The 13,133-nt window shown below is 46.6% G+C and overlaps 1 protein-coding gene across 3 annotated transcripts in view; it reads left to right on the top strand.

The window, feature by feature from the left end:
- The window catches only part of LOC142578829 (scavenger receptor class B member 1-like), a 90,473-nt gene that overhangs the window by 25,279 nt on the left and 52,061 nt on the right, over window positions 1–13,133 (top strand). Inside the window, exon 1 of one of the 3 annotated variants that reach the window (XM_075688450.1) lies at window positions 8,698–8,986. The exons of the other annotated variants lie outside the window; for them this stretch is intronic. Within the exon in view, the coding sequence (XP_075544565.1) occupies window positions 8,713–8,986 (274 nt within the window). The 5' untranslated portion in view covers window positions 8,698–8,712. Of the gene's footprint in view, window positions 1–8,697; window positions 8,987–13,133 lie in introns of those variants that run through there. 3 annotated transcript variants of the gene reach the window in all.

Below are 13,133 nucleotides of genomic sequence, written 5' to 3'. Positions count from 1 at the left end.
TGAAAAAGAAAACGGTGCGCAATCTGCAAACAGCTGACTTCGGTTTTCTTTCGCCCAGAGGCATACACACACCTACTGCAATGGCTCGGTTGTACACCGAGCACGCCGTTTCGTAATATGCAGCTCCAGTGTGGCCACCTCAGCAAAAGGTGCCATAACCAAGTTAAAAACGTCCTGTATAACAACGTCAACGGCTGTAAGTCTTACAAGGGCTGCAACACATACATGCAAAATAAGCCTAGAAACTCGCGGTTATTTCATGCTTTCTCAATGTCGCATGCATTTAGGTTTGCGTGCGTTTTTATTCGTTTATGTGTGTTTTTATTTGCTACGCACTTTGACGCGGCTGGTCACCATGCTTGCGCACGCTGCGCTAGGTTGTGCATTTTTAGTTGCGCCTGTAGAGCTCTATTCTTGAAAGGCATGACGGCTGTACGGTCGCCATTATTCACCATGTTGACTCTGTGATTCACTATCGAGCCATCACGTGTTTTGAAATTCGTGCTGGGAAACGAAAGTTTTGGAAAATGCAGTTTTGCGTTTTTATCAAGATGACGAGACATGACGTGGAGCTGGAAATTTTATAAACTAATACCTTTTTGTGGTCCTTGGCAGGTGTTCACTGCGACTTTAGGACTGTAAGAGGAAAGTGAGCGGTAGCGTGCAGCAGCCCGTGCAATGCAGCTTCAATTTCTCGAATATGTGGTGGTGGTCCATGATAGCCGCCATGTCAGCCTCCTCATTGGCTGAAGGAATATCTCGTGAGGGGCGCCACAGGAAGGGCCGTTTCGTAAACGTCAATTTGACGTTGCGTGACGTTGCGTGACGTTGCGCTGGGTCGTGATCGCAGATATTTTCCGCCATAATTTGTGGTGCGACAAGGCGCGCGAATTACGCTATTGAGCGGCCATATGCGATGGCGGCCGACAGGCATGCGTATCGCCGCATTTTGGCCCGTCGTTGGGGACACGGCAGTTTTTTGTTCTTAAAGCATGCTCATAGAATTCGCATCGCTTTCGAAAGGTGTTGCTATTTGTGCTTTGGGCCATCATCTATAGAAAAAAAATATTTGAAATAATATAGGGGGGAACATTAAAAACCCTTCTGGGACATTTTGCACTCTTCACTGCTGCGTTTGTATTTTAAGCAAAATTAATGAGTTTTCACATCATCAGAGGTTATGACAACGGCGGCTTTTTCATTTATAAAAAAAATGTAAGCAAGGCCGCGCCTTGACGTTTTCTCACGTAAGATTGATTGATTGATTGATTGATTTGATTGACTGATTGATTGAAACATTAGAAAGGGTGGCCTGTGGCGTAAGAAAGGGCAAGGGGTCAGGTGAATCCCCACGAACGCCGAAAGTGAAGGCAGGGCACACCTACAATAACGAGCATTATACACGCAAGAAAAGAACCAAGTGGCAAAGATATACACCACCGCTGCCTTACAGTGAAGGTTCAGGCAAAATTTATGCCGCTACCACTTGTTAGAGAACGGGCAAGCACACGTTGTGAGTCACAGCGGCTGGGCTCATTGGACAGCCACAGAGCTTGTACTACACGCCATTGAAGAAGCGACTCAACTCTGTGATGGGCACACAGAAGCCACGGTTCACATCTACAATGGCAGTCAAGAGGCTCTCAAGCGATTGAACTCCCCATCCTACCCGATTACCATAGCGCACCGCATGAAAAAAGCCTGCCACCGCCTGTGGGAATGCTGCCTGTACTAGAACGCGTACGCATTCTAGTACACTGGACATCAGGCCACAACCTGAGGGGAGCAAGGAATAGGGCATCCCGTGATGGTGCAGGGGAGAAAATGAGAGAAGACCGCCATCGCAGCCTTGAAGTAAGCCTACCACTGCTGGACCACACCTATGGCTCCTCGTCATCCGTCGCTGTACCAGTCCATCAGATTGCCCGACTGAAGCACGAGAGAAAGTCCATTTCTATAGCATCCTTCCTCCCATTTCCACTCGTCTTCCCATAGCAGCCCAGGTTCTCATCCACAATGCAAGAGCTAAGGCATCCGTTAAACCACATATTCTGAGCAAGCGCAGAGGAACACAAGTGGGGTGCCCCAACTGTCCTGCAATCGACGTCGATCTCAAACATCTGATCTGGCCCTGTCTTGCCACAGCCAGCCTCAGGGCACACCCGACCTCTGGGTGGCGTGGTACGACGACTGGGTCGCACCGCAAGGAGGCGCCACCAGAAGAATTTACGCTTTACTGTCCTTCGCTAAGGAGGCAGCCATGCTTCCTCACATAAGATTAACGCGGTGCGAGTAAGCAACGAATTAAACCAGATGTATGGTAGCGCCTGCGTTTGCGTCGCGCAAGGCAAGCGCATTGCTATCGATGATATTCGGCCGCTTCTGAGCCGGCCGAGTCGGACTGAGTCACGTGCACTACACGAGATGGCGACAATGTGGCCTGGAACGTGCGCTCATCACTACTGGTCGGTCGCGAATGTTGCCTTCAGGCAGAAGACAAGCGTGATGGGGCTAATCAGGTAATAGGGACTCACCACTAAACCACCGCCCTATTTCTATAACAAGAGCCCCTTGCAAAATCATGAAACATGTAATTTTCTCACAATTAATGGACTTTGTCGACTCAAACGATTTTTTTCATTCATTACAGCACGGTTTACGCAAGGGATTTTCTTGTGAAACCCAGTTGGCCATCTTTCTTCATGATCTGCATTCAAACCTCGATGCTGATACACAGACTGACGCAATTTTCCTCGATTTCGCAAAAGCCTCTGACAAAGTAGCTCATCAACGCATGCTTCTAAAACTTTCACAGTCGAATATTCACCCTAACGTTCTAAGATGGATAAAAGGATTTCTTACTAATCATTCACAGTTTGTGCAAATCAATAATAGTGTTTCTAACCCGCTTCCTGTAACATCGGGCGTTCCACAGGGCTCTGTGCTAGGACCCCTCCTGTTCTTAATAGATATTAATGATCTAGAACCTAATGTCTCTAGTCACATCCGAGTGTTTGCTGACGATTGTGTTGTCTACCGTGCCATAACTAACATCAGTGACCAAGCATTGCTTCAGAGCAACCTCAACAATATTCAAAATTGGTGTGATGACTGGCTGATGCTACTAAGCCCTTCTATATGCAAAGCAGTGTCAGTAACCTACCGTCGAAATACTCTCGTATTCTCTTATGTAATAGAAAACAAGCCTCTTGAACCAGGTAAATCTTTCCAATACTTAGGCATCACTATTTCTCACGACCTTGACTGGTGTTCGCATGTGAATAACATTATAACATCTGCTAACAAAAAGATCGGTTTTTTTAAACGCCACTTACGAAAAGCTCCTCCCCACGTAAAACTATTAGCATAAAAATCGTTTATCAGACCTAAACTTGAATGCGCTTCTGCTATCTGGTGCCCGCATGAAATTTACCTTAATATTAAACTCCCTTGAAGCCGTACAGAATCGCGCAGCTAGGTTCATTCACTCAGCATATTCTTACATCAGCACATCATCCTTAAAAGCAGACTCCAGTTTACCAACTCTTTCGTATCGCCGTCGCATCGACAGCTTATCATTATTTCACAATTTTTTTTTTACGGTACGCTCGCACCATACTTTTCACCGCCGGCACGAACATCACGTCGTACTGGTCATTCATTAAGTGTCGCTCGCCCCAAAACGGGCACTGTCACTTTTTCGTTCTCTTTTTCCCTCGTGTCGTTGTAGATTGGAACGGCCTTCCTTGCGACATCGCTGCCATCACCAGTTCATCTGCATTCACGGAAGAAGTGTCAGCGATTCTCTCACCCTAACTAATGTTGATTTAACTGTTGTTATGCAATATGTAATACCCCTTATATATATGTAATACCCGCATGTGGAGTCTTTATAAAAATAAAAGAAGAAAGAATATACGATGACTCCTTCTGTTTCCCGGGGACACGCATACTAGCTAATGAAGCAGACGACGGCTTGTTCGCAGGAGACTATGGGAGCGAGAAGCGTTTTCGACGAAATGATCGTGCTCTTCGAGCTTGCTTTATTAATGCGAACTCATTGTATGCCCCACGAAGCGGAAAATCCGGCGTCCGTTGTTATCATCCGATGGTACCAAAACCCAGCTGCCCAAGTGACGACGTCATGTTTCCGGCGCTGGATCTGCTGCAGCTCGCACTGCAATATCCAACTGTGAAAAGCCACGGCGTTGGACCTGACCCACTCCCAAAATTGGATTGATATATATTAAGGTGAAATAAGATGGATTAAGGGTAATTAAAATGAAAGAAAGTGAATTCAGGTAGGTTAAGTTGGATTAAGGTTGGTACAATTACACCAAGGTGGATTAAGGTGGAGTTTTCATTTCAGGTGATAATATGGACAAATTCTAATGCTTTCGTACTCAAATCACCTAAGGATGCTTAAGTGACTAATTTCTTTTACTGAGGAGGAAAACTGTTTCTTTTTCAAGAACGTTAGATTTAATGCCTTCGTTTAAGTTTCTTAGGCAAAATATCAAGTTTGCGTCACGTTACGAAAGCAAAATCATCAGCTCCATTTTGTACGCGTCGCGCCTACGTCAGGCCTTGAAGAAAATTACGGAATGTCCGGAATAGAACCGCTAGCGCCAATAAAATGTCGTTAATACTCGGCGCTTCTTGCGTCGCCAGTTCTCGATCGTCCTCTGGCCGCGATGGCCTGTGCACCTGTAAGCGTGTGTTCCGTCTTTTAAGCATGAAATGCTTTTATCTTCCCTTCTCGGCGACCTTCAAGTGACATTGAGCCAAAAGCCAAAGCCGTTATGCGGGTACTCAAATGAGAAAATGCGGGCAAGTTGCGAGAATCATCCGGGCAACCAATGAAAACTAAACAAAATGCGGTCTCTGCCCCCCCCCCTTTGTGCAGGACCGCGTTACGTACGCTAGTTACTGCTCGAACAAGTTAAAAAAATATTGCTTCCGAGTTATTCCTAATGTTTGTTCACAATATCACTCAAGCTGTAACTTTTAGTACGCTGAAGCTTTATTGTCATTTCCAATAGCGATGTTGAAAAGGCAGATACAGGGTACCATACACTTCATTGTCATCTTTTGGCGCTGAGACAGGGCTGTCTGTGTTCTTTTAACGCCAGCGGTGCGTGAATTCCGCGGCACGGGTTTTGCGTCGCCTCGAAAGAGTGCGCCACGCTGCGTGGTGCATCCTTCAGGCGCTTTTCTTCTTATAGCTGGGCAGCGTTCATATGGACCAGTGCGCAGTATGGCGTGGTGTGTCGTGGCGTGGTGGGGTGTGCCTTTGCAGACGTGCGCTACAAGCATTTTAAAATTGTGGCTTGTATCATCTCCAACCATCTGCTTTGCCGGTGGCCATTTCATGCCTGCATCTACTCTCGATTACGGGAGAGCCATAATTTTTTTTGTTGATCGCGCTGTAATTCAACATGCGTGCAGTCTTGCCGACTCGCCTTACATATCGCACTTAGGCTTAGGTAGTGACTATACGAGAGGCAGAGCAAATCTTTTTATTGAGCTTCTAAATCCAGGGCCAACCGACAGGGAGTGTCAGGGGAAACAAGAGTAAATGATGTGCAGGCAAGATGCAGGTGTCCTTTATTACATACTCCTAGCTGGAAGGCGTTGGCGCCGACGACCTCGTATGGCAATGTCTACGAACCGACGGTTTGACCCATGGTCCTGGTCCGTGAAAGTATGATGGAGGTTCCTTGTACAGGGCCTGTGTCGTTAGTTTTTATTAACTCAGTAGCTTTGTCTTGAGGTTATTTCACTATGGTTTAGTGTTCCTCAATTTTTGCGAGAGAATAATTATATCCTTAGGGATTAGAAGGCTGCATTTCACTGTTTAGCATGAAGACTGCTACGCGGATGGCATGCAGAAAGGTTCCCCGAAATTAAACGAGTATCCACCTTGTCGATGCAGAACACAAAGGTTCTTAACAAGACATCAGGGGCCAGAGAACCACTGCGGCATCATCAGGGAAAAACACATCATCGAAGCAGCTTGACGAAGGAAACCATAGCAAAGCGTACGGTTTTACGAGCCTGCCCGGCTTACCGTCCTCTCTGAGCGAACATGTGCGACCAGGCTATATAAAGGCTAGCGTATATCACGCCTGGTTTAAACAACAGGCGGTGCGAGAAAGCTGGTCCTTTAATTCTGAAGTTCGCCCAGCGGCACAGAACGTGTGAAGCATGTCATATGACCATATATATAGGTCGTGCTCAATGAAGTCCAGCAGAGATTTATGCGGACCACAGGTCCATCCATGCATGATAATCAGGTTGGCGGCTCATGTGTAGCCCCGCTTATTACAGGTAGTGGCGCTTCGGTAGGCGCAGCGCGGTACAACTCCACAAGAGGTGTGGTAGACGTGGGAGCTAGAAGTTGAGCGAGGACAGAAGGGACATGTCGCACAATTATGTCTAATACAGCTGAGTGGAATATACCTTACTTACCATGCAGCGCCCTGCCACACTATATCCAGATGCCTTCCCTGGCCTTCTGGACACACTGAGCTTCTGCGAATGAAGACCCTTTCTCTCGCTTATGTTTGTAAGTTGTCTAAGCTGCGCCTTCTACACACGGCAGACGGAGGCCGTCTGTTACCGCAGGGCAGGATTTTTTGATCATCCAGGGGCTGTCAATACAGTAAGATTATGTAACACAGACACCATTTTAGCTGAATGTTTGTGCAAGTAAAACATGGCGACGGCTAAGGAAACAATAGAATTTTTGTTGTTGCTGTTGTGCCAATTCTTGCGAAAAGATGAAGACATACGAACTCGAACACCTCTCGGTCCATTTAAATGTAACCCTGACATCACCTGTCATCGCAAAGGCAAGCACTGCGGCGCCATTCAAGTCAAATGACATGACCCGTAAGCTTTGGCAATATAGAACTTTATTTTTTTTTTTACTTTCTATTTTCCGGCGCGTGAGGCCTCTGCACTTTTTACCTTTTTACGTGGCAGTAGCCTATTAGAAAGACTAGAATGATCCCATCCCGCCCCCTTTTTTTCATGCTTTTATTTTTGTCACCGCTCTTCTTTCCGTCTTCCCCTTTCCCTTCCCCTAGTGCAGGTTAGCAAAGTGGATGCTCTAGCTCTGGTTAACCTCCCTGCCTTTCTCTCATTTGTATCTCTCTCTACTCTCAAGCTGAGGTCGTTGCCTTTCCAACGTTCCACTCAAGGAAAAGCCATTTTAAAGGAGGTATGTAATGATATGCGTTACAAAGCAGTTCCGACATAAGCGATACCAATTAATGATATCAACAAAGTCTGGTGCGTATGCCTCACTCCATGGACCTTGCAGAGACATTTGCAGTGTACGCTCACGCTTTTCTTCTGTATCTTGACGGAATGCATTTCGCAACAACATTTACGAGTTTGTAGCGAACTATATATCTCAGTTTGACACTTTATCGGTCTCGATGCCGCATATCGTTGCTCAAAGGACGTATCAAGGCTACCCCAAGAGATATCTTTCTGAGCGACAACAAATTCGTCAGTAGAAATTGGATCCAATGGTCCGACGTGACGGATCACTTTTGCCACGAATCACTCTCTCCATATGACATAACACTTTCCATTCGAACCCACTGTTTCTACATGTGACATCACTTCTTTAGAGTGAGGAGATTTTTTCACCCTTCAACACATCAATTTTATTCGCCATATTACCCATAGTTATACGTGTTCGACGCCGATGATTGAACTCATCGCAAGCATTGTGCGGTAAGTAATGCATAACACCCAGAACATCACCTTGCATCTCGTGGAGAAATATGCGACCATTGAGTTCAAACTAAGCATATAGGATCTCACTAGGCGCGCAAATTTCTCCAGATTCGCAGTTTTCCCCTAAATTAGCTCTACGACGTAACAACTTTGCGAATCAAGATTTGACGGCGTTAGTGCATTTCGCTAAAAAATTGGCGACAATTCATCGTTAGAGCACCCAAAATGTAATGACTGCGTTCTTTTCCGCTTGTGTTATATTAATTCGAATGGTTACGAGTAATTAAACAGACGCAATACCAATACGTGCTTCGAACAGCTTCCAAGAGAGTCGTTTTAATTATTAATTGCATGCAAAAATATGTTTTTATAAAAGGCGCTGGCGTCTCCTCTGCTCCGAAGTGCGATAAAAAAGACGCCCTGAGAACGATACAAAAGAAGCGCTCAAGGGCGACTTCTCGCGAATATTTCATAAGTCGTAACATGCAAGTCACAAGCTCGGAAGCCAGAACACAATCCCAGTGCAGTCCGCGTGACGCGAGGGAGAGAGAACAAAAACGAAAAGACCACCAGAATGCAAGGTAATACAATTAACAATTAAATACATGTTTGGAATAATGGGATCTGTGTATTCGCAAGTGTAAAAAAAAAAAAAAAACATCGATGTCAGAATAGCTCTTCCGGTGTCGAGCGTCAGCGAGAGAGCGCACCTGATCAACGTCAGTAGTTACGTTTGGCGTTATACGTACAGGATCACATCGCGTGATGGGAGAGGAGCACGCTGCGATTCGCGACAAAGCAGCAAAACAGCTCTCAGGCTAGCATTACAAAGTGCGAAGCGGCTGCAGAGCGCGCGGGGGACTCTCCGGTGTAGCCTCGCCGGCTCCGCTGCACAGTCTATAGCGCGAGACATGGGTTTGCCGGCCTCTCAGAGTTCAGGTTTCCACAATAGCAGGATGTATGGTGCGACCGCGTGCGTGCGTGCCTACCGCGCCAGATCGACGGGCTAGGCTTCGTCGCAGCTGGGTATATAGCGTCGGCGCAGTGCCGGACCCGCGGAGATCTCTCCACGTCTCGCTTCCCGGCGGCCAGGTGCGCGTGTCCAGCTCGCGCCGAGGGCCCGCGCTGGCAGCGGCGCCCGACGACGATCCGGGCCCCAGCGGCGCCTGGAGCTTCGTCTTCGAAGACGCGAGGCCGCTACTGGGCCCAGTGTCACCTCTGCAGCCATGCCGAGGTGAGAGCGCGGCAGGCACGTCACAGCTGTCTGCGATCTTAGTGTGCAGCGTTCTTGTTGCAGCCATCTCCGCGAGGAAGTCGGTCGGCGCATTCATTTGCGCCGCGCGCTCCGTTGGGTCAGGTAGAACGCAGTCTATTCTTGGAGTCGCGGAGGTCTATTATTTCCCAACCTTCCAGCACATGGTTAGCGCTGCTTATCTCGGAAGACGGCTGGCCCCTCTGTCTGGAGCAAGGAGGACGGGGACACGATGGATATGGTACTCGAGGAGGCCTGTCGCTGACTAAATTTCGCCTTTCCAGGCAGAACGCAGCATCTGAAAGCCAAGGCGAAGCAGAGCTTGTACTGAGACCACTGGAATTCTGGCCTGGCTTTACTCCAATTCATTCTGAGCATGCAGCCGTTATTAGTGCTTTTAACGCCGATGTACGAAGCCTTGCTGCATGGCTGCCTGACGCGCTTCAAAATATTGAGTGAGCACATATCAAGTTAGGCCATTGTGATAGATATCCGACGGAATTTCCGGCATTCATCTTTGTTTACGACAAGCTTGTGATACAAACAATGGGCCTCAGATACGAGAGAGCCACTGGCCCCTAATGACAGTTCAGCGAATGCATAAAAAATGTGTGTCTAATTTTGCTCGCTGTGTACTGCACCTGGTACGCAGGAGTTTTATGTGGACGACCTTGAATTTGATGTAGTACGTTGTGTAAAAGGCGCATAAAAATTCCTCTTTGAGGTCCTTGCATCGTCATACACTATGACAGACCGAAGCAAAATAAAAAAAGGAGTTATATTGCTTCCTAACCTAAATAAAACTCAACCTAGCAACCATTGTAGACTTGTCATACTCCACTAAAGGGACTCAACTACACGAATACACACCGAATTATCCTTGAAATAACACAGTGACATCTTATATGCCTCACTTTTAATGCAGGACATTCTAAACAGAACCTCTGCCTCCACTTTATTCCTCCAATAAAAATGTTTTATCTATTTTTTTTTTCTTTTTCAACAATGACAGGCGTAATTCTCTCGGCGTTCGTTTGGCAAAAAAGAAAGAAAGGTTCCTCATTTCTGAATTTTCAATAATTGCGCTCTGTCTGTTTAAAACTGGTATGACGCTTCCCGTGAGTGCATTTATTGTCGCTCCGAAGATCACTCATTTTCGGTTAACTCTGATTGCCAGACACCTTGATATTGCACGAGTGAAACCAGCGGCAAGCACGAAGATACGGGGCAAACACAAGGACGGAAGGATGCCCCCTTGACCCCAATGTCTCCAAATTTTCTGCAAGTTTTGTTTGATGACGTGACGATGTGAGAGGCTACAGCTGCATCACCACCACGTCCTAGCACAATCGCGTTTGCGCCGCTTCCACGACCACATCCGCATTCGGTGGGTCATCGCCGGTTGATGGCCGCACCCTGCGAACACAAGGAGCACGCGTATATCGCGTCCTTCTCGTGATAGCGATGATTGGCCTGTGGCACCGCGGACTCGCGATTACAGACGGAGGCCGTGTTTCAGGCGATTCGTGTTACGCCCATCCATTGCCAGCTCGGTATCGTTTTTCCCCGGCGGCGCTTCCTCAAATGGGTGGTATATAGTGCCCCTCTTTGTGGCCCCATCAACGGAAAATACAACGGCAAATGGGCCAGCTCTGTAGATTCCAACGCAAACAGCATGTTTACGCTGACAATGGACATGGTGTACCATGCTGCTTACAAGCTACACTGATTGTTAATGTTAACAAGAGGGCGACTGTTCCTGTACTATTATATTCAATGAGGTCGAGGTCTACGAGATATAACACTGGGGAGTTATAAAATATCAACTTCTCAACAAAAAGAAACCTTTTTTTCTTTCGCCTAAATTAATTTAGGTGGCTGGTAATGTTTTTCAACAGGCTTTGAAGCTCGGTAACTGGTATTTAAACTTCCGATGGCAGTGTAGCCGGGACGTGGTTGACTGCTTGCGGTACCCTCCATTTGATGTGCTCGAATTTTTCCGCGTTGTCCATGAAGCGGTTGTCTGCGTTTGAGTACAGCGTACCGAAGGCAACATGCCATTCAAGCGGCTTCAATCTCAATTAATGCAGCTTCTAAAGCTCCCGCTGGCTACAATAGCGCGTGTCACTTATTTCTGCTGTTTCTGTGCAACTATATCGCTGTTGCTCGAGCGACGTACGACTTCTGCGCACTGTTTTCTTTACTTTCTTTTTCCTGAACGGGCACCGTCCACAGTAACATACAGAGCAGCTGTTTAGCAGATTGAAACGGCCTGCCTATTTACTACGTGGCCACTTCCCCATTCCCCAGTGAGGAGTAGCAGGCTAGAGACACGCTCTCCAGGCCGACCTCTCCTCCTTTCTCTCCATTAAAATCTACTCCTCCTCCTCCTCACGTGCGTGAGGTCAATACCCAGCTAATCTGTCTCCATACCGAAGTTGGGAGGCAGCTGTGTAACCGTTGTCTATTACATGAGCCCTGCTGTGTGCAGAACTTCTATCGGTAAAAAAACGCACATTGTTCGCAGGAACACTGTTTTCTGTATGGCGTGCGCCAATACCCGTTTACCATTCCTGATTCATTTCCTTGGTGGACTAATGCAACCGTATTTACTCATGTACGGACCCCTATTTCTTCTGCCTCCCCCCCCCCCATTTTTCTTTTTTTTTTACTTGCCGGGGGACAATGTCTGACTGAGTCCATGTCTCCCACGAGTCGGGCGTATGGATAAGTCATGACACTTCGTAATACACCGTGACTGCTGAGACTTGTGTCCAGTATTGCTCAATCCTTTTTCCGTGGATGAACGCCTATGCCTGCTCTAAAGTACAGCCATTTATATGATTTCCATTTTGTGAAACCCCGCTTCCAAGATCTGAACGAAATGCGATCTTATGTAACGAAAAGCACGGCAGAATTCGTTATACCACAACCCTGCTGGTAATTTTTATTTCCCTCAATCATTTCTTAGTTATTCATTATTTTAGGAGCAGGCATTCGACCTTCCGGTACATTCGTATGTTTGTATGCCGCTACTTCATCTGCGTAACACACAGGATAATTTTCAATGCTATGAATAACAAAAATACAGATATGTCATTAAATTGGACCTTGTTATGTGTTGTAATAATTTCTTCCTTCATGTATATATTGATCAAGTTTTCATGCAGCGGCTGTCCTGTTGCGTACCACTGTTAGATAGCGTTAGGTGTGTGTGTGTGTGTGTGTGTGTGTGTGTGTGTGTGTGTGTGTGTGTGTGCGTGTGTGTGTGTGTGTGTGTGTGTGTGTGTGTGTGTGTGTTCACACAATTCATCTAGATTTCGGAAGCTTAAGTTTGGAGATCATCACGCAGAGTTCCTTTACGGATAGGTATGATAGAGCTCAGTCACGTCTACTGCAGTGTGCTTTCGAAACTTAAACACTTATGTACTCTGACGCTTGAATGAAACGTAAGTAAAACAGAGTACTTTTGTTTTTACTTCTAAAGCATTTTTTTTAGATACAAAGGTTCTTCGAATCACGTCACTGCAGAATAATTATCTGGCCAGGCGGATTTCATTTGCAAGAAAGACCAGAGCAACCCATTCACTAAGTGAAATAATTGCACTAGTAACTTCTTCGTTACAAACCTTATATGGCATATGCTTATATTGGAAAGCGGAATAGCCATACATGTCTAGATCTGTGTTTCTACCAGGGTTTCGAACAAAACACGAACCGAATTTATTGGGACGTGTCTGAACCCGAACTAAATGTGAACTGCAAAAGAAAAAAAAAATCCGGTTAGTGGTTCGGCACGCAACGTTTCTAGCATATCAAGTGACAGCAGGTGCTCTATGGTTTAATATAAATTGTGGGCTTTTACGTGCGGAAGAGAGAGAGATAAAAGGAAGGCAGGGATGTTAAGCAGTCAAGAGTCCGGTTGGTTGCCCTGCGCTCGGAGAAGAATAGAGAGAGAGAGAGAGGTGCACGGACAGCACAACAGTCAAAGACGCTCGCACAAGCCAGACGTTCGTAGAAAACACAAAAGTGCCTTCGTTGCCTTCTGAGCCGATGATCGGTGGGGACGGTGTTCTAGTATTGTCTGTTCACTCGGAAGATAATCACCAACTTTGCAGGAAGGCATAAG

The sequence above is a fragment of the Dermacentor variabilis genome, chromosome 4 (genome assembly GCF_050947875.1).
Source record: "Dermacentor variabilis isolate Ectoservices chromosome 4, ASM5094787v1, whole genome shotgun sequence".
Taxonomy (NCBI): domain Eukaryota; kingdom Metazoa; phylum Arthropoda; class Arachnida; order Ixodida; family Ixodidae; genus Dermacentor; species Dermacentor variabilis.
This window is presented reverse-complemented; position numbering and strand designations above follow the sequence as displayed.